General features: G+C 39.1%; 1 protein-coding gene across 10 annotated transcripts in view; it reads left to right on the top strand.

Moving 5' to 3' along the window:
• Positions 1–23706, top strand: part of ADGRG2 (adhesion G protein-coupled receptor G2) — a 144515-nt gene that overhangs the window by 93590 nt on the left and 27219 nt on the right. For 3 of the 10 annotated variants that reach the window (XM_068532813.1, XM_068532818.1, XM_068532812.1), the window contains 11 exons: positions 4789–4836; positions 4935–4958; positions 6406–6444; positions 8549–8590; positions 10852–10905; positions 14268–14323; positions 17102–17160; positions 19926–19965; positions 20437–20474; positions 22125–22219; positions 22800–22866. In XM_068532813.1, the coding sequence (XP_068388914.1) occupies positions 4789–4836; positions 4935–4958; positions 6406–6444; positions 8549–8590; positions 10852–10905; positions 14268–14323; positions 17102–17160; positions 19926–19965; positions 20437–20474; positions 22125–22219; positions 22800–22866 (562 nt within the window). The remainder of the gene's footprint in view (positions 1–4788; positions 4837–4934; positions 4959–6405; positions 6445–8548; positions 8591–10851; positions 10906–14267; positions 14324–17101; positions 17161–19925; positions 19966–20436; positions 20475–22124; positions 22220–22799; positions 22867–23706) is intronic. The other 7 variants (XM_068532816.1, XM_068532820.1, XM_068532817.1 and 4 more) reach the window with 6 other exon arrangements.

Here is a 23706-nt window from a genome sequence, read left to right as displayed (position 1 = left end):
CAGCACGTGGCTTCTCTAACTCCTACTTCTGTGTTTCATTCTGTAATATATATACCATATAGTACAGAACAATCTTTTACGGTAAGGAGTGAGTCAACTCACATTGTCCTTAGTTGTGTGAAAATGAGCTTCTACTGTTATTAATTCATTTAACTAAAATTAGTAATAATCGCTGTTACTGCTCATGCACATACTACATGTCTGGGAGTCTTCCGACATCTCATTCTGCTTCCAATCTTGTAGTATAGGGATCGTTATATTCATGTTATAGATGAGGAAACTGAGGGTCAGAGAGGATGAAACTTGCTCATCTTCACACATTCTCTGGAGCCACACTACTTGGGTTTGAATTTGGCCACCCCCCCCCCCCCACCTCCATTGCTATCTGTGTGGCTTTGGACAAGTTCCTTCACCTTTCTGTGCCTCAGTTTCTTCATCTGTAAATTGAAGAGAATAACAGTACTCGCTTCGTAGGGAAGTTGTGAAGATGAAATGAGATAACACATGTGCCTGGCACAGAGTAAACCCTCAGTAAGTAATAACGATCATTATTATTATTAGTTTTACAAATTTATTTATTTTAAAAATAATTTATTTATTTATTTATTTATTTATTTTTGGCTGCGTTCGGTCTTCATTGCTGCGTGCACGGACTGTCTCTAGTTGCGGTGAGCGGGGGCTACTCTTCATTGCAATGCACGGGCTTCTCATTGTGGTGGCTTCTCTCGTTGTGGAGCACGGGCTCTAGGTGTGTGGGCTTCAGTAGTTGTGGCATGCGGGCTCAGTAGTTGTGGCTTGCGGGCTCTAGAGCGCAGGCTCAGTAGTTGTGGTGCACGGGCTTAGTTGCTCCGCGGCATGTGGGATCTTCCCAGACCAGGGCTCGAACCCGTGTCCCCTGCATTGGCAGGCGGATTCTCAACCACTGTGCCACCAGGGAAGTCTCTGATCATTATTATTAAGTTATTAAGTAATGGGGCAGAGATTCAAATCCAGGACTGCAAATCTCCAAAGCCCAAGCTCTTTTTGCTAAGCCAGTTTGCCCCCTTGTTGTTAAACTTCTAGGATAAAATGAACCACTGTATTTTTCTTCTGCTGCAGTAGCCTTCTCAGACTTAATCATGGTGATATCTTTGCAAAGCTCTGTTTGCATGGAATGAGGTCGAGGGTTTGGAGGCACACAATGATGCCAGGGACAGCCCCGGGGCCCCAGGGGAAAGCCAGCACACATCCAGGGATGGACAGGCGGCTGTGCCCGCAGGCCTCTTTGGATGGTGTCACCATTCCTCTCCAGTCAGAAAAATGAATAGTCATTGATTAAAAACCACCTTTGGCCAATTATATTGTTCTGCCCCAAGAGCAAAGGATTCCATACCCAGGCTTTGTATCTCATTGCTCAGGAACTGTCTTACTTCTCAAGAAGTATACTTGGCAATTTAAAAAAATGTAGTAAATGACAAAATTTGGAAGCAATAATGTAGGACAGACAGGGTGTGTGTGTTTCAGCCAACGCATGATTGGTCTAAAACAGACAGGCCAGCCAAGCACCTCGACACACCCAAATGTTGTCCTTACCAGCTGAATATCAGGCTCCCTATTGCAAAGTTCAGTTTAGTTGTAAAATGTTTACTTGTCCTGTGTATATGGAGAGGTCAAGCCATTGGATCTTTTTAATATTTAAACATGCAAAGTGTGTGCAGTAGACTGACCTCTTAGCATAAATAGAGTTATTCCACGGGAAATTTACAACCTGATTGTCTTAATAGCAGCCATATTTTATTTTATTATTATTATTTTTTTTCACACACACACACTGTATTTTATTTTTACAAGAGATAAATAGACTGACACCAAGCATTGTACATGGATGACCACAACAAAAGCAACAATGATTGCAATTACCAAACATGAAACACACTCATACTATGTCATAATATTGACATTCAGTCCAGTAATCCTCCACTGTAACAGCTCCTTTACTTTGCAGTGAAAATTGATTTGTATATTCTTTGCCTCTGAGTCCTTGTGGGATTTTTTTTTTTTTTTTTTTTAAATTCAGACAGAAAGTCACAAAAATTATACTCATCCTCATCAGTTCACTCAGTCCCATGTAATTAATTTTTTTTTTTCATCTTGATCTTTTGTTAGCACTTTTATGAGTTCATCAGTTTTTCATTAGAGTTCTGAAAATTCTTATTCATTCAGTTCAGCAGTACAGTCAGTTACCAGAAACCTGTACTTGTCAGAGCCTTTTCCATGAATTTCTTGAAGATGAAACCCTCTTATAGGAATATATTTGCAAAATCATCAGAGTACACCCAGAACTGTCTGTAAATGACAAAAGACTTAAAAATGACCACGGTTAAAGATTTGATGAAAGTTCATAATAATGCAGTTGACAAGAAAATTAGTTATTTCTGAGATATACATTTTAAAGTAATAACTAGGATTATTACTTATAACATTATACCAGAACATATAAGATTTTTAGAAATTTCATGTAATGTCTGAAACATTTATATTAACTTATTTCCATACAAATAACCCAATAAAAGTTTAGTATTAGTTGTTTTGTTTGTTTTTTTATACTGCAGGTTCTTATTAGGCATCAATTTTATACACATCAGTGTATACATGTCAATCCCAATCGCCCAATTCAGCACACCACCATCCCCACCTCACCGCAGTTTTCCCCCCTTGGTGTCCATATGTCCATTCTCTACATCTGTGTCTCAACTTCTGCCCTGCAAACTGGCTCATCTGTACCATTTTTCTAGGTTCCACATACATGCATTAATATACGATATTTGTTTTTCTCTTTCTGACTTACTTCACTCTGTATGACAGTCTCTAGATCCATCCACGTCTCAACAAATGACTCAATTTCGTTCCTTTTTATGGCTGAGTAATATTCCATTGTATATATGTACCACAACTTCTTTATCCATTCGTCTGCTGATGGGCATTTAGGTTGCTTCCATGACCTGGCTATTGTAAATAGTGCTGCAATGAACATTCGGGTGCATGTGTCTTTTTGAATTACGGTTTTCTCTGGGTATATGCCCAGTAGTGGGATTGCTGGGTCATATGGTAATTCTATTTTTAGTTCTTTAAGGAACCTCCATATTGTTCTCCATAGTGGCTGTATCAATTTACATTCCCACCAACAGTGCAAGAGGGTTCCCTTTTCTCCACACCCTCTCCAGCATTTGTTGTTTGTAGATTTTCTGATGATGCCCATTCTAATAGGAGTGAGGTGATACCTCATTGTAGTTTTGATTTGCATTTCTCTAATAATTAGTGATGTTGAGCATCTTTTCATGTGCTTCGTGGCCGTCTGTATGTCTTCTTTGGAGAAATGTCTATTTAGGTCTTCTGCCCATTTTTGGATTGGGGTGTTTGTTTCTTTGATATTGAGCTGAATGAGCTGTTTATATATTTTGGAGATTAATCCTTTGTCCGTTGATTCGTTTGCAAATATTTTCTCCCATTCCGAGGGTTGTCTTTTCGTCTTGTTTATGGTTTCCTTTGCTGTGCAAAAGCTTTGAAGTTTCATTAGGTCCCACTTGTTTATTTTTGTTTTTATTTCCATTACTCTAGGAGGTGGATCAAAAAAGATCTTGCTGTGATTTATGTCAAAGAGTGTTCTTCCTATGTTTTCCTCTAAGAGTTTTATAGTGTCCAGTCTTATATTTAGGTCTCTAATCCATTTTGAGTTTATTTTTGTGTATGGTGTTAGGGAGTATTCTAATTTCATTCTTTTACATGTAGCTGTCCAGTTTTCCCAGCACCACTTATTGAAGAGACTGTCTTTTCTCCATTGTATATCTTTGCCTCCTTTGTCATAGATTAGTTGACCTTAGGTGCGTGGGTTAATCTCTGGGCTTTCTATTATTTTTTTAATTAAAAATTTTTTTTAGCTATGTTGGGTCTTCGTTGCTGTGCATGGGCTTTCTCTAGTTGCGGCGAGTGGGGGCTACTCTTCATTGCGATACACGGGCTTCTCATTGCAGTGGCTTCTCTTGTTGCGGAGCGCGGGCTCTAGGCATGCGGGCTTCAGTAGTTGTGGCATGTGGGCTCAGAAGTTGTGGCGCACGGGCTCTAGAGCGCAGGCTCAGTAGTTGTGGCGCATGGGCTTAGTTGCTCCACAGCATGTGGGATCTTCCCGGACCAGGGCTCGAACCCGTGTCCCCTGCATTGGCAGGCGGATTCTTAACCACTGCACCACCAGGGAAGTCCCAGCAGCCATATTTTAAAATAACTTACCAGGAAGTTGTGTTAGGTAGTACAGTACTGAGTGATAGCAGTGTCATTTTTTTAAATCTTAAGTTCATTATGAGAAAAGTTACCAGGTGTCATTATAAACAGAGTAGACCCTATGTGCCAATATGTTTCATAATTGTAGTGTGACAAATTATTAAACTATAAAATGTTTTCTAGAACTCTCTGGCTGAAAAATTTTGAAAGTAGTATGTCTCTATTTTGTTGTGGTTCCTAAAGTTATTTCCATAATATTCCATAGGTCAGAGCAAGCTTCGTGGTCATGAGTCTCATATTCTTTACCTGTAAAATGAAACAGTTGTACTCATTTCATCTCTTGGGTTTTTTCTTTATGATTTTCTGACTAAATGTATACTCACTGAGTGATTATGGGACTTGCAGATTTAACTACATATTGGTCTGATAGCACATTTTCTACTTTTCATAATTATATCTCAAAAGTTTTGCTCCTTAAAATTCAATAAATAATTGTTTCAAAGTATTAATTGGAATTTTTTTTTTCTCCTGCAGCTGAATCATCTCTTGTTGGTTTTGTCCCCTACTCCAATGGTACTCCAGGCAAGATTTTGAAAAAATTTAAACCTAGATTTACCCCAATTTGTTAAGTTTTTGATTTAATTATACCTTTGTCTTGTCGTTTTTCCTCGGGACAAAAGAGGTTGAAACTACAAGCCTAAATGGTAAGAATTTTTCTGAAGCAAGTGAAAATTGATAACCCTTAATATGAATATAAGTATAATGAATGGTGTTGAAGGTTTCCTTATTCAAATAACAAACACAAACAAACACAAAAAATCCCCCAGACCATCGACCCTGGAGAGCAAACTAAACTTTCTGGTTAAATGATAAAATTCTTATTGTGGAAGGAGGACAGCCGTCCACCATTCTAACTGTGCTGTGAAAGGAAAGAAATATCGATCACATTTTGAGAGCTCTACTTGCTCTCCAACACTATGCCAACACACTTTACAGGACAGATTGTTTAAATGGGAAAAGCACATCCAGTGACTTTAATGTGATTCAGCCTGGATTTAGAGGCACAAAGTGTTCAGAGACAGCCTTTTTTTACAGATGATTTTATCAATTTTTAAATAATATGAAATGAAAAAGAAAATCTGGCTTCATGCTAGGGAAAAGGGCAAAGGATTGGGCTATAATCGAGGGAGGTGGGCAGGGCAGCACATTCTGTTCCCTTTCTCTGTGGGTAGACAGCCTTCCATCTTATTGCAGTCAAAACCCAACACTTTTCACAATCCCTTAGTGAAGATGAAATCTCACCATGTGGTTGGTGGTTAAGGAGCTAAACAATCATAGATGCAACTCACGCCGATCAAAACTGGTTTAAATTCACATTTGGTCCAGTGGGAAGGGAAGACGTTATCATTTTTATGTGCAATTACTTTTTACAGTGAAAAAACATCTTTAAAATCGCCTTGGCAGTAGTTTTTGGATCCCATTTATGTGGGTTTTTTTTTTTTTTAAAGTGTGATAATGTAGTACATGCCTTTTTTTCCCCCTTAAAGTTTCATCCAGAATAATAAATTCTAGAAGGATTTTCATTTAGAGAAATACCAGTAGGGTAGATTTTAAATTGGATTTTAAGTGAAACGATCAAAATGAGATTTCCTTAAAAGTTCGTTGAATATCATGTTCAAGAACTCCAAATTTAACCTAGAATTTCTTAAAGATTGCTTTATAAGAGTATACCTTTAGGTACAAATGCATTAAGCATCTACAGGGCTATGTATAATATTAAAGTTACTACTAACTATGGAAATGTCATATCCCTTAGAGACTTTCATTATAATAGAGAAAAAAATGGGACAAAATATTAAACAACATAAATGGGTTTATTTAAATCTAATGATTATAGGAGTGCTGCTGTGTTTTAGACACATAAAACGTGTTCAGGAAACACATTTTTAAATGAATGAGTACTTGCTCAGGAATGGTCTGCGCGGGTTGGGGAATGGCTAGTGTTGTGAGGGGGTGGACCAGTTGGCTTTTGCAGGAGTCTCTAACTTCTCCAGGATTTGGGGAAAAGTGAAATGTCTAAGGAACCTAGGAAGATGCATGTATTTGTTAACCATGCCAATAGTTGTGCTAATTTTTATTATTTTATTTCAGATGCTACTTCGAGCGTATTATCTACTTTGAACAAAACAGGTAATGTCAAGTTATTTCTAAATATAATAACTTGTCTTCTGTGGCTTCTTGATTTTCTCACTTGTGTGGTCTTCTGGGTTAGTAAAAGTTATCTCCTTGCCCATTTCCTATGACTCCAACTGTTGATTTATTACTCGTTTTACTTTGACATTGAACTATAATTCTGGTGTCACCACACTCCTGAACTTCCAAACTCTTATGGCTATAGCACTCCATTTAAAATAACATTTACAATTTTTTTGATTACAGTAGTAATACATCTTAGCTCATAAAAAATGGGGAATATAGAAAAATGCAAAGAAGAAAATAGCAATCATCTTTAATGTTACTTTCCTAAGACTATTACTGTTAATAATTTGGTATATTTCCATTCAGTATCATATATATATATACACATTATGTAAATATATAACAAAATAGTCATAGTTTACATAAATTTTTATATTTTGCCCTTTTGACTTCATATTAAATTATAAGTATTTTCCAGCATCCCTTACTATTAATGACTTGATAATATTCCGTCGTGTACCATATGTGAACATTAAATTTGTTTCTACTTTTTTTTTTTGGCTGCACTGCGCAGCATGCGGGATCTTAGTTCCCCGACCAGGGATGGAACCCGTGCCCCCTGCAGTGGGAGCGCAGAGTCTTAACCACTGGACTGCCAGGGAAGTCCCTGTTTCTACTTTTTAAATAGAAATTGTTGCAGTGAACATCCTTGTGCCAACATCTTTGCATTTCTCCCTGATTTCTGTAGAATGCTCTTCAAGGATTGGACTTATTTGGGTCAGCATTATGAATATTTTAAGGCCCTTGATACCAACTGCCCGATTACCTTCTAGAAAAGTTGCACACAACAGCATTCCTGTCTGCAGTGGATGAGAATGTCTGTGTAACCGTACCTTTGCCTAGAGCTGAGACTATGTCATATACTGTTAGATCTTCCTCTCAATTCCTTAGGGTCTATTTTGCATCTTTTCATATTTGTGAGGTTGAACATTTTTCCCCCAAAGCATTTTTTTACTGGAATCAGAAGTTCATTTCACAGTTGTGTTTTGTTTGCTCCGGAAAGGAAAGTATCAGGGCAAAACAAAATAATATATTAAAAGGATTCTTAATAGTAATGCAAAATACTGTCAGCTTTTATAATTACCACCAATCATTGCCCATGGGTCTTTCACACACTGAAACAGAAGCTTGTCAATAACACATACAGACATGAGATTTCTGAAACTGTCAGGATAACATCATCATTCTTAAGTGTTTCTCCAAGATCTGAGCTTTGTGTTTTCTTCAGAACTTGCTACCCACCCTAGGAGACAGACCTTCTTTGTAAGTCTGTGCCCGGAACACAGTCTCTTCTAATTGGCCATCCTTACAGTAAGGATTTCTGAGCCTGGTTCTCTATTATCTGGGAAATAAGCCATGGGCTCTGTTCCCAAAGTGTGTCGGGAAGATATTTCTAAGGTTCGTTTCTTCAGAGTGTGTTAATATTTGCCTGTGAGTCATTGACTTTGAACAATTCTGTCCTGGTTCTGCTGTGAGCTTGTTGTATGACTGTAATTGGATAGTCTCAACCTCTCTGAGAATAATTTTATCTATCAATAATATTATATTATTATAATTATTAACTCCTAAAGAAGATAGCAGAACACTGTTGATATTAGGGTATAGTAGCAGTATTTTGATAGTAGATCCTGTGTTTACTGTTTCCATTAATTTTTATTCTGAATCACCTGCTCCTTACAACCTATCACCTGAAGGTCCTGATAGTGACTTAATTCTGCATATCTGAAGTGTAAGTTCACATTAATTTGTCTAGCATCAGCGCATGGAAACTGCAGTAGAATTATGCAAGCAGTGGGGTGAGTAACAGGAGTGATCTAACTGGGTAAACATAGGAATCCGAATCCAGACCCACCCTCTGCCAATGCTATATGATCTGAGTATGTAATTCTCATTCATTCTGCTGCTGAGATGACCAATAGTGTCTTAAATGTGTCAACAGTATGATTTTCTTAGCAGTTCACTAAAATGATACTCATGGCAAATTGTTTTTAAAAAATAACAATTCTGCTCTAATATTTAAATTGCTTCTTTGCAGAAAAAACTAAAATCACTATAGTAAAAACCTTCAATGCATCAGGTATGACTTATTATCAATATCAAGACTTTCTTTTTTTATAACTAAAGTAAAATTAAACAAATGGCTGGTGTTTATGTTTTCTTTCTCTTTTTTCCTGTCTTTTAAAAATGAAATCTGTTCTTCATGAGTAGATGTTTATGCACTGGGTACCTTAAATTGTACTAAGTGTTTGGGGTTATATAATAATGATCAGACACAATGCCCACCCTCTAGAATCTTCTAGTCTATGAGGAGAGACAAGGCAAACAGATAACCAGCATGAACATGTGTGCAGATAAAGGCAATGATTTCACAAGTGTTTCTGACATGGTTAAGAATCATGAGAGATAGAAGGGCTGGTGCTAATGATTATCAGTGAGATGCAATTTATGAAGGAAAGATTCTTAGAGGAGTGAACCTCAAACTCTTTTTAAATCAAATAAGGGATGTACTATTAAGTGCCTATTATAAGATTAAGGATACATGATTTGCTTAACAAAGGCTTCCAGTTGATTTAAAGCAGGGGTTGGCAAACTATGGCCTGTGGGCCAAATATGGCCCACCACCTGTTCTTGTAAATAAAGTTTTATTGGAACACTGCCATGCCCATTTGTTTACACATTGTCTATGGCTACTTTCCCGCCACAAGGAATAGTAGAGTAGCTGCAACAGAGACTATATGACACACAACGCCTAAAATATTTACAATAGGGTTGGCCCATTACAGCCAGAGTTTTCTCGCTCATGATTTAAAGGCTGACCTGTGGCCATGTACTTGGAGGAAATTATGGATAACAGCCCTAGCAATAGGAAAGAAAATTCTCAGTATGAATGAGTAGCAAAAGACACGCATCGCTGGAAACAAAGGTGCTACTAAAATTTCGAGAAAGATGAGAGATGATAGAATGAAAAGCTTAGTAAGCAATAGACCAATGGTTGACCAAGAACATTAAAGCATTACTATCCATAGTAATCTATAGTATTTGCATAGTGTATGTTTCCAGTGAGTTATATCCATAAGCAAGTATATTTAAAATGAAATCTTTCTCTTTTGGTGTGGGTAACATTGCTATGGAACAATATAGAAATCTACATGTCAGGTAACTTTTGGCACCTAAATTCAGTTTGCTCACAGAATCAAAACTCTTAGCTGAAATGTGATGCCTACACACCAAATGTCAATTAAATCATTCTGGCAGGAACCACATTGCATGCACTAACTCAAATTATAATTTTAGTTTGTGTTCAAACTAGTTCTCTTAGGAAAGAATTAAGCACTCATAAAGTACTGTAGAAATAAAATAGCAATCAGGCATTGCATACGTTAATTCTGACCAAACCAGACCTAACAGGGACATCAAAATATTTCTTAATATGACAACCTTTTCCCCTTGGCAGTCTGCTAATACATTATCAGCATTTGCCCCTCACATTTATTATAGATTTCTTATACTTTGCCAAAAGGATGAAATTAATGAAGGGAAGATTCTCAGTGGAGTAAATCAAATCAAAGAAGAGATGTACCTCTCCTTTCACCAAAGGAGAAAGTATTTCTCAGGTTAATATGTATGAAGTATTTTTTCTAACATGGCTTATTTCACCTCCCGTTTGTCTCTGCCTCCTTTGTATGCCTACGTCATCTGTTGTACTGGCCATCACTCCATTTTGCCCTCACCATAACTTTTTATTTACTGGCCAGTATCACTCACTAGATTGTAAGCTTGTTGAGGGCAGGGTCTGTATCTGGAACCTCCCAAAGCCTATAGAATAAGGTAGGTGCTCAGCAAATATTTTTTGAATTTTCTAGTTTTTGCCCATGTGAAATGACATCATGACATTGATGTTATTTCATACATACATTTGCATAAGGAGCTAAGACCAGCATTAGAGTGTTCATGGACTCCCCTGCCTAGGAAAGGAAGGAAGACCTATGAGTAAGGAAGGGCTATTTCATTTAAAGTCTCTATACTCGATTGTATTCATGCTGTTCCTTTTATATTGGACAGAAGAGGGATTAATTGGGAATGGGACAAAGAAATTTTAGGGAGTAGGGGATCAGACACTGACATACTAAAGAATAGTAGAGTCCAGTTCCATAGCTGAACTACTAAGAAATGAAAATTCTCATTCCTTTAGTCTTTGTGGAATTCATCCAGCCAATTATATCCAACATATAATATTTTGGGTACACGCTTAATGCTTGAATTTGTGAATTCTCTTAATGCAGTGTGTAAGTGCAGGTGTTTACATGCTTAACCCGCTGTGTTGTGTTTTCTTTGCAGGTGTCAAACCCCAGAGAAATATCTGCAATTTGTCATCTATTTGCAATGACTCAGGTTAGTTCTTGTGTACACTACACATTACCAGATAAATTAGCTCCACAGAGAAATGGTTTGTTTTCCTGCCGTTGAGTATGTGATGTGTGCCCCTCTGATTTATCTCCTTTCATCACACCTGGCTACTAAGAGTCTCGAATGAAAACAAAAGCAAATTTTAGAACAGGCTGAAAGTGAGATAATGGGTTAACTTCCTTAATATGAGAACATGAAGCTCTGCACCAAATATTTTTCACCATAGCTTTAAATCCATAGCTAATGCCCTTAGAGTTGATTTATGAACATAATAATGAACTTAATTATTGAAAGCCAGTTCTTGTATATAAAATCCTCAAGGTTTTCCATAGGACCTTAAGTATTATAACTTAGAAACAGGATGTTGTCTTTTGCTAAAAATAAAACAAACCACTCTACTAGAATGTTGAAAATCTTACGTACACCTAGTTTAATTGGACGCTAATTGCAGTAGTGCCCATAGTGTATTTTGCCATCTCTAACTAGACTGTCCACTATTTTTAAAAATTAAGATGGCAATCGCTTGAGAACATGCTATTTTTGAAATGGGAATATTTTCCCTCCTGCCATGGGCCAGAAGGAATGAAACAACCACTTTTCTGACGTTGGTTTGGCTCTCTGGGCTCCCTTCCTTATTAAAACCAATGAAAGAGATGTGAAAAACAGAAAAACATGGTGTGGCAGGTCAGAACTGGACCATGGGAAGAAAGAAGAGGAAGGTAACAAAGTATTTTATAATATTAAAGTCTTAGTGTGGCTCCAGTGATACAAAAAAGCCAATCATTATTGGAATGTTTTCCTTTTATTCTGTTCCTTTTAACAGTTTAATAATTTGTTTGAAAAACATAGGAAACAATTTCAAGTGAAGTAAGTTAAGGTTGGATAGTTTAGAAAACAAGAAAACTTCCATTGAAAGAATGTTCCACAAACACTTTCTATTTATGTGAATGTGAGGTTTACTTACATGAGCTTTCTGCTGATAAGTATGCTCCAGGTCGAATATAGCAGGAAAGTGTTAGCTGGCTTTGATTAAAGGGAGAAGAAACTTGTTGGATACATTTCACTTTCATATATTGTGGAACTCTCTTCTCTCCTCCTTCTCCTCTCCCTCCTCTCTTACCCTTCTCTTTACTGAATTCTCCATAATTTCATTATTTTCATGCTTCATCTATGTTTTGGACTGGTGACTAATGTCTAGCTTAGTGTTATGTCTACATGATGTTTGATAACTGAAAATTGAACATTAAGTCAAAAAAAAAAACTGGTCATCTTGAATAACAGATGCCAGGAAGCTGGTTAGAGTAATGTTTTCCCCAGTTAAGCTACTGAATTGACCATTTGTTTTAGTGTCTGGTGAAAACAGCCTCTTCAGGGGACCTACTGTTTTGTCAACAGAAATTCCACGATATCCTGCCAGAAACTAGAAACCTTCACTTCTTTCAGATTCCAATCTGGATTCATTAAGGGAGATGGAGGCTGGTGAAAAAACTGAGAGCTGACCAGGTAGAGTTAGGCTGAGGGTCAGAAGGTGGTGGCTTCCTGGTTGCTCTGCTACCCCTGTGCTCCCAGCACATTCTTGAAACTCAGCATGTGCTGAATAAGACTGAGGGATGAACTTGGAGAATGGAGAGGTGAGGGAGAAAAATTGTGGGTGTCAGCACACACACACAGGCACTAAATAAGTTTTTAAAAGCTAAGATTTTTGCAAAAATGTACGAGCAATTCTATGCATGTATCAATTATCTTTTTTTTTTAATTTATTTTTGTCTGCGTCGGGTCTGCGTTGCTGCGTGCGGGCTTTCTCTAGTTGTGGCGAGCGGGGGCTACTCTTCGTTGCGGTGCTCGGGCTTCTCATTGCGGTGGCTTCTCTTGTTGAGGAGCACGGGCTCTAGGCACGTGGGCTCAGTAGTTGTGGCTCGTGGGGTCAAGAGCACAGGCTCAGTAGTTGTGGCGCACGGACTGAGTTGCTCCGTGGCATGTGGGATCTTCTCGGACCAGGGCTCAAACCTGTGTCCCCTGTATCGGCAGGTGGATTCTTAACCACTGCGCCACCAGGGAAGCCCCATCAATTATCTTTACTTTTAATAATTATGTAGTGCATTAATTGAAATTTCAGTATCAATATGCAGAGTTTGAGGTTCTCAGTAGAAAGGTTGCTGGAATAGATAAATTATGTTAATCACTGGCCTAGTGGTGTTGTCAGCCATTTTAAGGGGAAGTGGACCACTCGGTCCTTGGCTGTGGGAATCAGTTGTACTTTGTAGTGCAATAAAAGATGAGACAGGGAGGCCTTCCACCCTCTAGCTCAGGAGTTAGCAAACTACTGCACATAGTCCAAATAATAGCCTGCCACATGTTTTTGTAAATAAAGTTTTATTGGAACACAGCCATGCCATTCATTTATATACTGTCTATGGCTGCTCTTATGCTACAACCGCAAAGTTGAGTAGTTTCGACAGAGAACATATAGCCCACAAAACCTCAAATATTTACTTTCTGATCTCTTACCAAAAAAGTTGGCTGCACCCTGCTCTAGTTTATATGCTATCCCTTGCCCTTCTGATCAGGAGGCCAGTTTTTTGTCTCTGTAGATTATGAAGTGCACACAGTATACTTCTGTTAAGGAGTCTACGTTTTATTTGTCTCCAGATAGAGCCAAAGCCCTTCCGAGTATACCCTGCAGGAAATGGCATTGACTGAAATTGAGTTCAGTGTTTCCCAAGGCAAGCATTTTCAGAACAGGGTTTTCTGGCATTTCTGGGACGAAAGCCACAATGAGTTGTTCAGCTGAAGAAAGGATTTGCTCTGCATTCTGTTCAGGTTTCAAAGCAAAATCTCAACTTTGCTCCTAGGAAAGATATTGCATTTGGTAGCTGTATTTTAAAAAGAAAAAGAAAAACCCAAAATGGCAAGGAATAAATAGACTTTCATAAGGCTGTGTAACTGCTGAGAAATCCTTTTTCCCTCCCTCCCATGTCTCCCATAACTGCAACTATAACAGCTTAAAAAGATTTGCAGTGTTAGAGCCACAGTTCCCCCAGTTAACATCGTTAAGGGAAACAAAGTCCTGATGCGAAGCACATAGATAGGGATAAAATTTCTTGACAAGGGGACAAGTTTTTTCTTTTTCTGCATTCTCACATAAAACGTATAGTTGATATTTTCTGAAAATTATACTGATTGATAATCGTTGAGTAACTTTCTGATAGAAAAGAAAGTAAATGTGAATAACAGAGAATTTGATGAAATTGTTTATAAAGTAATCTGATAATATTTTTCTGTATTGTATTATTTCTCAAACTTTAAGGATGCAAGTTTCAAATTTCTTTTTGAAAATTTATTTTTAGCCTTTTTTAGAGGTGAGATCATGTTTCAATATGATGAAGAAAGCAATGTTACCCAGGTAGGTTTTAAAGATTTTTTAATTGCAATTTAAAAAGTGAATTTTCATGTATTTAAAGATTTAAGGTTCAAATTATTTCTGATATTTAGCATATTTACTTTCATCACCAAATTTATTTATTTATTTATTTTTTTGTCTTTTGTGTTTGATATCTTTAATTTAGTATAATGTGTTTGAGATTACCCACATTATTGGATGTGTTAATACTTTGTTCCTTTTTATTGCTGAGTAGTATTCCATTGTGTGGATATACCACAATTTGTTTATCCACTTACCAGTTGATGGACATTTGGGTTACTTCCAGTTTGGGGCTATTATGAATAATGTTACTAAGAGCATTTTTGTATATGTCTTTGTGTGGGAAGGCATGTACATATACTTTGTGTATATGGAAATGCCGGGACATTTTTTTTTTTTTTTTCACACACACACACTGTATTTTATTTTTACAAGAGATAAATAGACTGACACCAAGCATTGTACATGGATGACCACAACAAAAGCAACAATGATTGCAATTTTTCTTTCTCTTTAATTTTTGCGAATTTGATTACTGTGTGTCTTGGCGTGTTTCTCCTTGGGTTTATCCTGTATCAGACTCTCTGCACTTCCTGGACTTGGGTGGCTATTTCCTTTCCCATGTTAGGGAAGTTTTTGACTATAATCTCTTCAAATATTTCCTCGGGTCCTTTCTCTCTGTCTCTTCTCCTTCTGGGACCCCTGTAATGCAAATGTTGTTGCATTTAATGTTGTCTCAGAGGTCTCGTAGGCTGTCTTCATTTCTTTTCATTCTTTTTTCTGTATTCTGTTCTGCAGCAGTGAATTCCACCATTCTGTCTTCCAGGTCACTTATCCGTTCTTCTGCCTCAGTTATTCTGCTATTGATTCCTTCTAGTGTATTTTTCATTTCAGTTATTGTGTTGTTCATCTCTGTTTGTTCTTTAATTCTTCTAGGTCTCTGTTAAACATTTCTTGCATCTTCTCGATCTTTGCCTCCATTCTTATTCCGAGGTCCTGGATCATCTTCACTATCATTATTCTGAATTCTTTTTCTGGAAGGTTGCCTATCTCCGTTTCATTTAGTTGTTTTTCTGGGGTTTTTTCTTGTTCCTTCATCTGGTATATAGCCCTCTGCCTTTTCATCTTGTCTATCTTTCTGTAACTGTGGTTTTTGGTCCACAGGCTGCAGGATTGTAGTTTTTCTTGCTTCTGCTGTCTGCCCTCTGGTGGTTGAGGCTATCTAAGAGGCTTGATGGGAGTCTCTGGTGGTGGGTAGAGCTGACTGTTGCTGTGGCGGTCAGAGCTCCGTAAAACTTTAATCCACTTGCCTGTTGATGGGTGGGGCTGGGTTCCCTCCCTGTTGGTTGTTTTGCCTGAGGCAACCCAACACTGGAGCCTACCTGGGCTCTTTGGTGGGGCTAATGGCAGACTCTGGGAGGGCTCACGCCAAGGAGTACTTCCCAGAACCTCTGCTGCCAGTGTCCTTGTCCCCACGGTGAAACAGAGCCACCCCCCACCTCTGCAGGAGACCCCCCAACACCAGCAGGTCTGGTTCAGTCTCCCCCGGGGTCACTGCTCCTTCCCCTGGGTCCCGATGTGCACACTACTTTGTGTGTGCCCTCCGAGAGTGGGGTCTCTGTTTCCCCCAGTCCTGTCGAAGTCCTGCAATCAATTCCCACTAGGCTTCAAAGTCTGATTCTCTTGGAATTCCTCCTTCCGTTGCCGGACCCCCAGGTTGGGAAGCCTGACGTGGGGCTCAGAACCTTCACTCCAGTGGGTGGACTTCTGTGGTATAAGTGTTCGCCAGTCTGTGAGTCACCCACCCAGCAGTTATGGGATTTGATTTTACTCTGATTGCGCCCCTCCTACCGTCTCACTGTGGCTTCTCCTCTGTCCTTGGACGTGGGGCATCCTCCTTGGTGAAGTCCAGTGTCTTCCTGTCGATGATTATCCAGCAGCCAGTTGTGATTCTGGTGCTCTCGCAAGAGGGAGTGAGAGCACGTCCTTCTACTCCACCATCTTGGTTAATCCCCTCGCCGGGACATCTTATCACCAAATTTAAATAAAGTACGTGTTGTTGAAACATTAGCTTTGTTGAGAGGGCTTGACTTCATGATAATCATGGTATTTTGTTAAAAATTATATTTTAGTTTTCACTAGGTTTGATGCTGAATAGAGTGTTTATGTGATACAGGTCTATTGCCAGTCAAAATTTAAAATTATCTTAGAAACTCCTAGCAATAAGAAATGTAATCTATTGAATCTAAAAATTGCCTTCTCAGTCTGATCCTGTTCACCCCATGGGGGATTCAGACACAGTAGTATCAGCCTTCCCATAACCTAGATTGGTTCAGAAGATCCCAGCTAAATATGGTTTGTTAATTCAGTAAATATTTCCTGAGCACCTACTATGTGCCAGGCAATGAGCTAGGTGCTAGAAATGCAGTGATGGTTGCTACCAAGTGTCCCTTTTTACATTCACATAGAGAACTTTAATAGTGTTCTTTTGGGGGAACCCTTGGAACAACAAAAGATAGAAATTAGCACATCAGACTTGCTGATTCAGAATATTTTTTTTAAAGAAAACGTAAAAACAAAAACTGACTCAGCCAATATGTATTTGATCGTTTGCTAGACAATATTCCATGCAGTTACGAATCACAGTCTTTGGGGTGTAGTTCTTTGGGCACCCAACAAAACTGAAGAACAGCTTCTTGTTAGAAAGTGTTATAAAACAAAACAATATTTGTTGTATTCTTAATGATTTTGTGCTTCTAGCAGAATCAAGTTATGGCTAATGGCACCTCAACTGGAATCCTGTCTCTAAGGGAATTGAAGTGAGTTATCAATCTGCTGTTTGATTTAAAACTTAAGACATCAACTATGGAAAGAGACTTGTTGTGCTATCTGTACTTTTGGAAACTGAGAATAGGAAAGAGACAGACCCCAGAGGTCATAAAGAATTGGTTCTTGAGATCTTTGCAAACTAACCATAGTCACCTGTCTTCAACTAATATCCCTGTGAGGCTGTTCTCTTTGATGCTATCGAATTATGTAAGAGTGTCACCAAACCAGATTCGTTTTGCCCAGTGCACAGCAAGCCAAAACACTGAGAAGCCAAGGTTTGCGGCAAAGAGAAGGGTTTATTCCCAAGGCAGCCACATGAGGAGAACAAGTCTCAGATCTGCCTCCCCAAAGGCCAGGGACTTGGGGTATTTATGAGGTAAAGAATAAAGTGGCAGGGCAGTCTGAGGCTGGGGAGCGTGGGGAGCGTGGGGAAAGGTGATTGGAAAAAGCTGGGTAATCTTTGTTCTGTGCAGGTGTTACTAAGCTACAGACCTCTGCATGTTCAAAAATGGAGGCACCTAGCACCATCTGAGGGTGGAGTTTTCAGCCCTCTGATGCCAAGGACATTGGACACTCGCGCATGCCCAGTTGGAGGGTCAGAGGTCCTATCCAGTCTTAACCAGTTCAGCTAGAACTAGACACAGCTGACTCCAAGTTCCTGGAAAACAACTCGGGAAAACATCTTACTGTTTAGGCTACATGCTGCTTGGAGGACATGCAGGTCTTAAAAGGACTTTGATTAGTGAAGGCAGGTTATAGGCGAAATGGATTTGACTAATAATTACCCACGGTTTCAAGAGCTCCATTTGAAATGGTATTTGGGTTTTTATATGATTTGGTAGCCAGCCAGGTTGAAATAAGAGTTCAAGGTGGGACTCCATGTATATCATTTACTCATGCTTTCATGAGGCATCGGTCATTCAAAAGTCAGAGAGAGGTCTGTGTTAAGTAGACCTCAGTTTACAAGGGTAAGCACAGACAATAAGAAATGCATTACAAATAGATGCTCCTAGTTAGACAATAGGTCAAAATGTCGGCCAGCAGACAGTCTTACCTTGACTGTCACTGGAAGGGGAAACTTCATGTCTTTGCCCTTGTGCAGGGAAGCAGCATCAGAGATGAAATTCATCTACTCTCAACCTTGCTATTATCTTTCAAAAGAGATTTTTGTAAACTTTTGAACCAAATCCAGAAGCTCTGAGGAGTATCTGTGATGACACTGAAGAGGAAAACTTTTCCAAGGTATCAATAAAAACAAAACACATGTGATAGGAAACGTTTTTAAACTGACAAATTCGTAAATAGAACACAACCTAGCATACTTGTAAGTAATTCATTTTAATTGCTAGACTTGAAATATAGATGAGTTCATTTAAAGCCAGCAAGTATTTGTTGAACACCTACTGTGTGCTAGGCCTTGGGGATACAAATGGGGATAAACCCAACTCTCTGAGATGGAAAACTGGGTCTAGAGCAGTGGTTCTCAACCCTGACTGTATATTAAAATCACCTGGGGAGCTTTTAAAACGCCTGCTATCCAGGCGCACTCCATAACAATTAAATCGGTATTTGGGGCCTGAGTTGCAGGCATTGGTATTTTTGAAAACTCCCTGGGTGGTTCCAGCACGAGGCCAATTTTGAGAAGCAGGAGTCTAGAGTCTGATAGGAAAGAAGCAGGAAGCAAACAAATGATAACAATACAGTATAATCCCTGCAATGAAGGTGACACGTACAGGCTACCAAAGGATGTTCTGAGTGTCTGAATATAGAGTAGGCAGAGTAGTTGGACATGACTGGAGTGGCCAGGGAAACCCCAGAAAGAAGGTGGTTTCTGAGCACAGTTATGCAGGAGCAGCTCCTGCCAGCTTGAAAAGCTAGCTGACTACTGTTGCCACGATGCTTCTCTTCTCTCCAGACCTTCCCTGGAGCCAAGAACTATTGCCCAGTCCTTAGAGCAGGATTTCTCAGCCTCAGCACTGTTGACATTTGGGGCCTGATCATTCTTTGTTATGTGGGGCTGTGCTGAGCATTGTAGGATGTGTAACAGATCCCTGGCCTCTACCCACTAGATGCAGGGAGCACCCTGCCCCCAATTGTGACAATCAAAAATGTCTCCAGATATTGCCAGATGTCCCTTGGGGGGGGCAGAGTCACCCCAGTTGAGAATCGCTGCCTTAGCGTGAGTTCTTTAACTAGATTTCTTTCATCCTAAGTTCATGTGAAGCTCTGCCACATTGAAGAAATAAAACTGTTGTTGGAGTGGGATTGGAGGAGAGGAATGAGGGAAATTCCTAAAGAGGAGTTGTGAGGAGGGGAAGGCAGGGCTGGGGAGTGCTAGAGGGCAGGTGGAGTCAGTTGGAGAGAGAATGAGGAAGAAATCAGAGACAGAGGGCCCCCAGGGTGAGTGGCTGGCCCCTCTCAGAAATCTTGCCTCCGGCCAGCTCTTCCTCTGGCCCTTTGCCAGAAGCAGCTGCCTGGGGATTGCAGTAGCCTAATGAAATAAGATTGTTCAACCATAATTTATATCTTGCTGTTGGCTAGAACCGATACAGCTTCTGTCTGGTTAGTTTCCCTTGTCATATAAATAATTAATTTTTCCCACATAGGAATCTCTTGTTATACCTAGTATTTCTTCAAAGTGAACACTGCAAGCAATAAATACCATATGCTTAATTTAATTGCTAAAAATCTAACTTATTTTGAACTTAACATCACCAATGATCTCCTTCATATCAATTTCTCATTTTATTAACAGACGATCAGAACTCAACAAAACCCTGCAAACTTTAAGTGAGGTAATCATAGTACATCCTGTACTTGTTTATAATTATTGTTATTATTTGGGGGAGAGCATGGAGTTCTGTATTCCTGAGGAGATATGTATTTAAATTACCCCAAATCTGTCATGTATAAGAATGAATGGGCTAGTTCCATTACTCCAAAAATCAGGACTAGGCTCAATGGATGGACATTACAAGGGGGTAGATTTTCCTGTATGTAAAACCAAGTTTCTTAAAATCAGGGCTCCGGGAGAATGAGCTCCCTTATGTGGTAGAGAGTTTCCTGACACTAGAGGTATCCAACTAGAGCCTGTATGGCCTGAATAGCTTTGATCATATGTCATTAATCTGGTAGGAATGTGAATTGGATGATTCCTAGGGGTTCTTGTGGTTTTAAGATTCTGTGATGCTGTGATTAGTCCTGGGTCATTTTGCCTGACATTTTCATCTGTCAAACTAACATGTATTTTTTTTCTTTTGTTTCAGACTTATTTTATAGTGTGTGCTACAGCAGAGGCCCAAAGGTCAGTCATTTTTAATACTCTTATATAAATAACCTTATTTCTCTACTCATGAGAAATAAAGTACAAGGAGTCTTAGGGTGCAAATTCAAAAGCATTCCTCTAAAATAAATACACATTAGTGACATTTTGGATATATAATTTTTTATTCTTCCAAACACATATCACTGTCACATCCATATTCTCATTTCTTTATGAAGCACAGAGGGGTGGGTGGTGTTGGGCCATTTGCCTCTGGTTCTATGAAGCTAAGGGTCATCAGTGCCCTTAGCCCCACAGGCCACCAATAGGACCAACAAATGGCTCCCAGTGGTCCAGTCAGGGTGAAGGCCACACAGAGAAGAAGGAACATACTATGGAGCTAAGAGAGAAAAGGAGAGAGGGGGAAGGAAAAGATAGGAAAGAAAGAGAAAAGAAGAAAATAAAAAGTGTGTGCAAGGGTCGGGACTTCCCTGGTGGCACAGTGGTTAAGGATCCACCTGCCAGTGCAGGGGACACGCGTTCGAGCCCTGGTCCAGGAAGATCCCACATGCCGCGGAGCAACTAGGCCCGTGCGCCACAACTACTGAGCCTGCGCTCTAGAACCCGCGAGCCACAACTACTGAGCCTGCGCTCTGGAGCCTATGAGCCACAACTACTGAAGCCCACACGCCTAGAGCCCATGCTCTGCAAAAAGAGAAGCCATCACAGTGAGAAGCCCACGCACTGCAACGAAGAGTAGCCCCCACTCTCTGCAGCTAGAGAAAGCCCGCGCACAGCAACGAAGACCCAGCGCAGCCAAAAATAAATAAAGAAAGAAATTTATTTTTTTAAAAAAAGTGTGTGCAAGGATGAATCAGAGATTGCCTGACAGCTATTTGAGGTTACACAGATTATCATTTGAAATTATGTCCATTGGCTGTCCTGGCTGCATAAGCCAATGGCTTTTAGGTCGATAATCTCACTACCCGAATCTTGAGCATTCTGTGAGAGTAAAAGTCCTAGAAAATAACAGTTTCTACTCATCAGACGGTTCATTGGTACAAATAAAGGCAAGTCTTCCATGAAATTGTAGATCGGATTCCTGTTCACTATACGTATTTAGTAATTTCACTTTTCATTAGTTGCAACATTAATATTTTGTTCACCTAAACCAAGACGAAAGTAAAAAAGAAACAGAATGTCAAATTCCTGGTTATCTGATGACCTGAATTGAACTGCCAGAAAGATTTTGGATTTAAGAGACCTTGCTATTCATCTAGGCTGGTATGTGAAAGGGCTCTCATGACGGAAACACAAATGCCTCCAGACACCAGGCGGTGCGGGTGGGTGGTAAGACTCTAGATGTCAGGATGCTTGTCTTTGCAACCAGGTCTCACCCCTGTATGTTCATGATGCGGGCAGGAAAAACGACTCAGCAGCTGTGTGTGGTCAGAGGGTCTCTGGTTTGCAGTCCCTGTGAATGTAAACCTCTATAAATTCTTCGTCCTAGAAAGTCTTTGGGGTAAAGTTCAGCCCATGATAGGTGGGTGTTTACAAGCTTATTGGGGTGACATTGCAAGTTAACAGTGTCAGTGCCCCCTTTCCTCACTCTAAGCTTGAAAAAGCAATTACAAATATGTAGGTAGGTTTCCAGTTTAGTAACACTCTGGTTATATATATTTCTCTTTATAGCACATTAAATTGTACATTCACGATAAAACTGCATAAGACAATGAACATATGTGCTGTGATGGTTGCTTTGCAAACAGTAAAGATTCGACCGATGGGTAAGTTGTCTCTATCTTTATTGCTGTGTTCATTTTCACGTGACTTTGATGTGTTCTTTTCAAAATTGAAAATACAGTGAATAAATTTACATATGTTACAGCTTTCTGTTTTGACTCTTTTGTCCTTGGGCAGTTTTTTTTTTTTTTTTTTTCCCTTGGGCAGTTTTTAAGGAGCTCTAAAAGGTGATTTTTCCTGCTTTCTCAGTAAAGTTTCAGTATGCTGTATTGGAAATCATGATAAAACAAACCCTACTGAGAGGGAGAATTCTATTTGGAGTGCTTGATCGATTGCTGCTGGGATATATTTACTCCTGAATTTCTCTTAGGAGTTGCTGAAGAGCGATTGATACTATGTGCATATAACCCCAAATTATTCACTCAATAACTATTTTTGAGCACCTACTATTTACATATAATTGTCAATATAATGGAATCCAGTTTATTTTATCACCTGTTTTACGCTAATGCTCTTCAAAATCACATCATTGTAAGAACTGTAATACTTGACAGAGCTGAGCTTCTACCTTGCCTTATTCTTGACCATGCATTTTCTTCTTTCTTTTCTTTTTGTTTCCTGCAGAACAGTGCTGCTATTCTGTCAGGATCCCCTGCCCTTCCTCCCCGGAGGAGTTAGAAAAACTGCAGTGGTATGTAGCAAATCTGGTGACCCTTTTCCTAATAATAATAATACTTAATTGCCATGCTGGCTAAGGAACTTGAAATTTTGACGGTGAAGAAGGGCTTTCAATTTTAGGGAAAAAGCACAGTTTTCTTTTGTGTGAAGTTTCTTACTTTAAACCAATGGTTTGCAATCTTGGTTGCACGTTAGAATCACCTGGGTAGCATTGACAATATTCTGACTTCCCACAGCCTCACCAACTGAATGTGTCCTCATATTGAAAAAATTTTCCAGTGTGGTAGATGAGGAATGGTGTCTTAGTGTTATTTGTACTTCTCTTATTAAAACTGTTTGAAAATTTTTTTTTCATATATGTGGGGCCATTTTTTGTATTCTTTTTGTGAATTGTGTGTTCATATCTTTTTCCCACTAGATATTTAATCAGTTTTTAAGAGTAATTTATATATTTCTATATTGTGGAAATTAGCCCTTTGTCTGTGCTATATGTTGCAAATATTTTCTCTCCAATTTGTCAGTTATCTTTTGACTTTATGATGTTTTTGTCATGCAAATTAAAAAAATTTTTTATGGAGTTAAATTTACCAATCTTTTATTTTATTGCTTGTGGATTTGGAGGCATTATTAGAAAGCCTTTCCCTACGTCTGGCTATAGAGGAATTTACCCTTGTGTTTTTATAGTACTTGTATGGTTTCTTTTCTTTTTTTATTTTACATTAGATCCACTTGGAATTTATTCTTATGTAGTGGGAGGTATGGGTCTAATTTAATCTTTTTCCAAATGCCTATCTAGTGGTCCCAGCACCATTTATTAAAAAGTCCACCTTTTCCTCAGTCATCTGAGATGCCA

The sequence above is a fragment of the Eschrichtius robustus genome, chromosome X (genome assembly GCF_028021215.1).
Source record: "Eschrichtius robustus isolate mEscRob2 chromosome X, mEscRob2.pri, whole genome shotgun sequence".
Taxonomy (NCBI): Eukaryota; Metazoa; Chordata; class Mammalia; order Artiodactyla; family Eschrichtiidae; genus Eschrichtius; species Eschrichtius robustus.
This window is presented reverse-complemented; position numbering and strand designations above follow the sequence as displayed.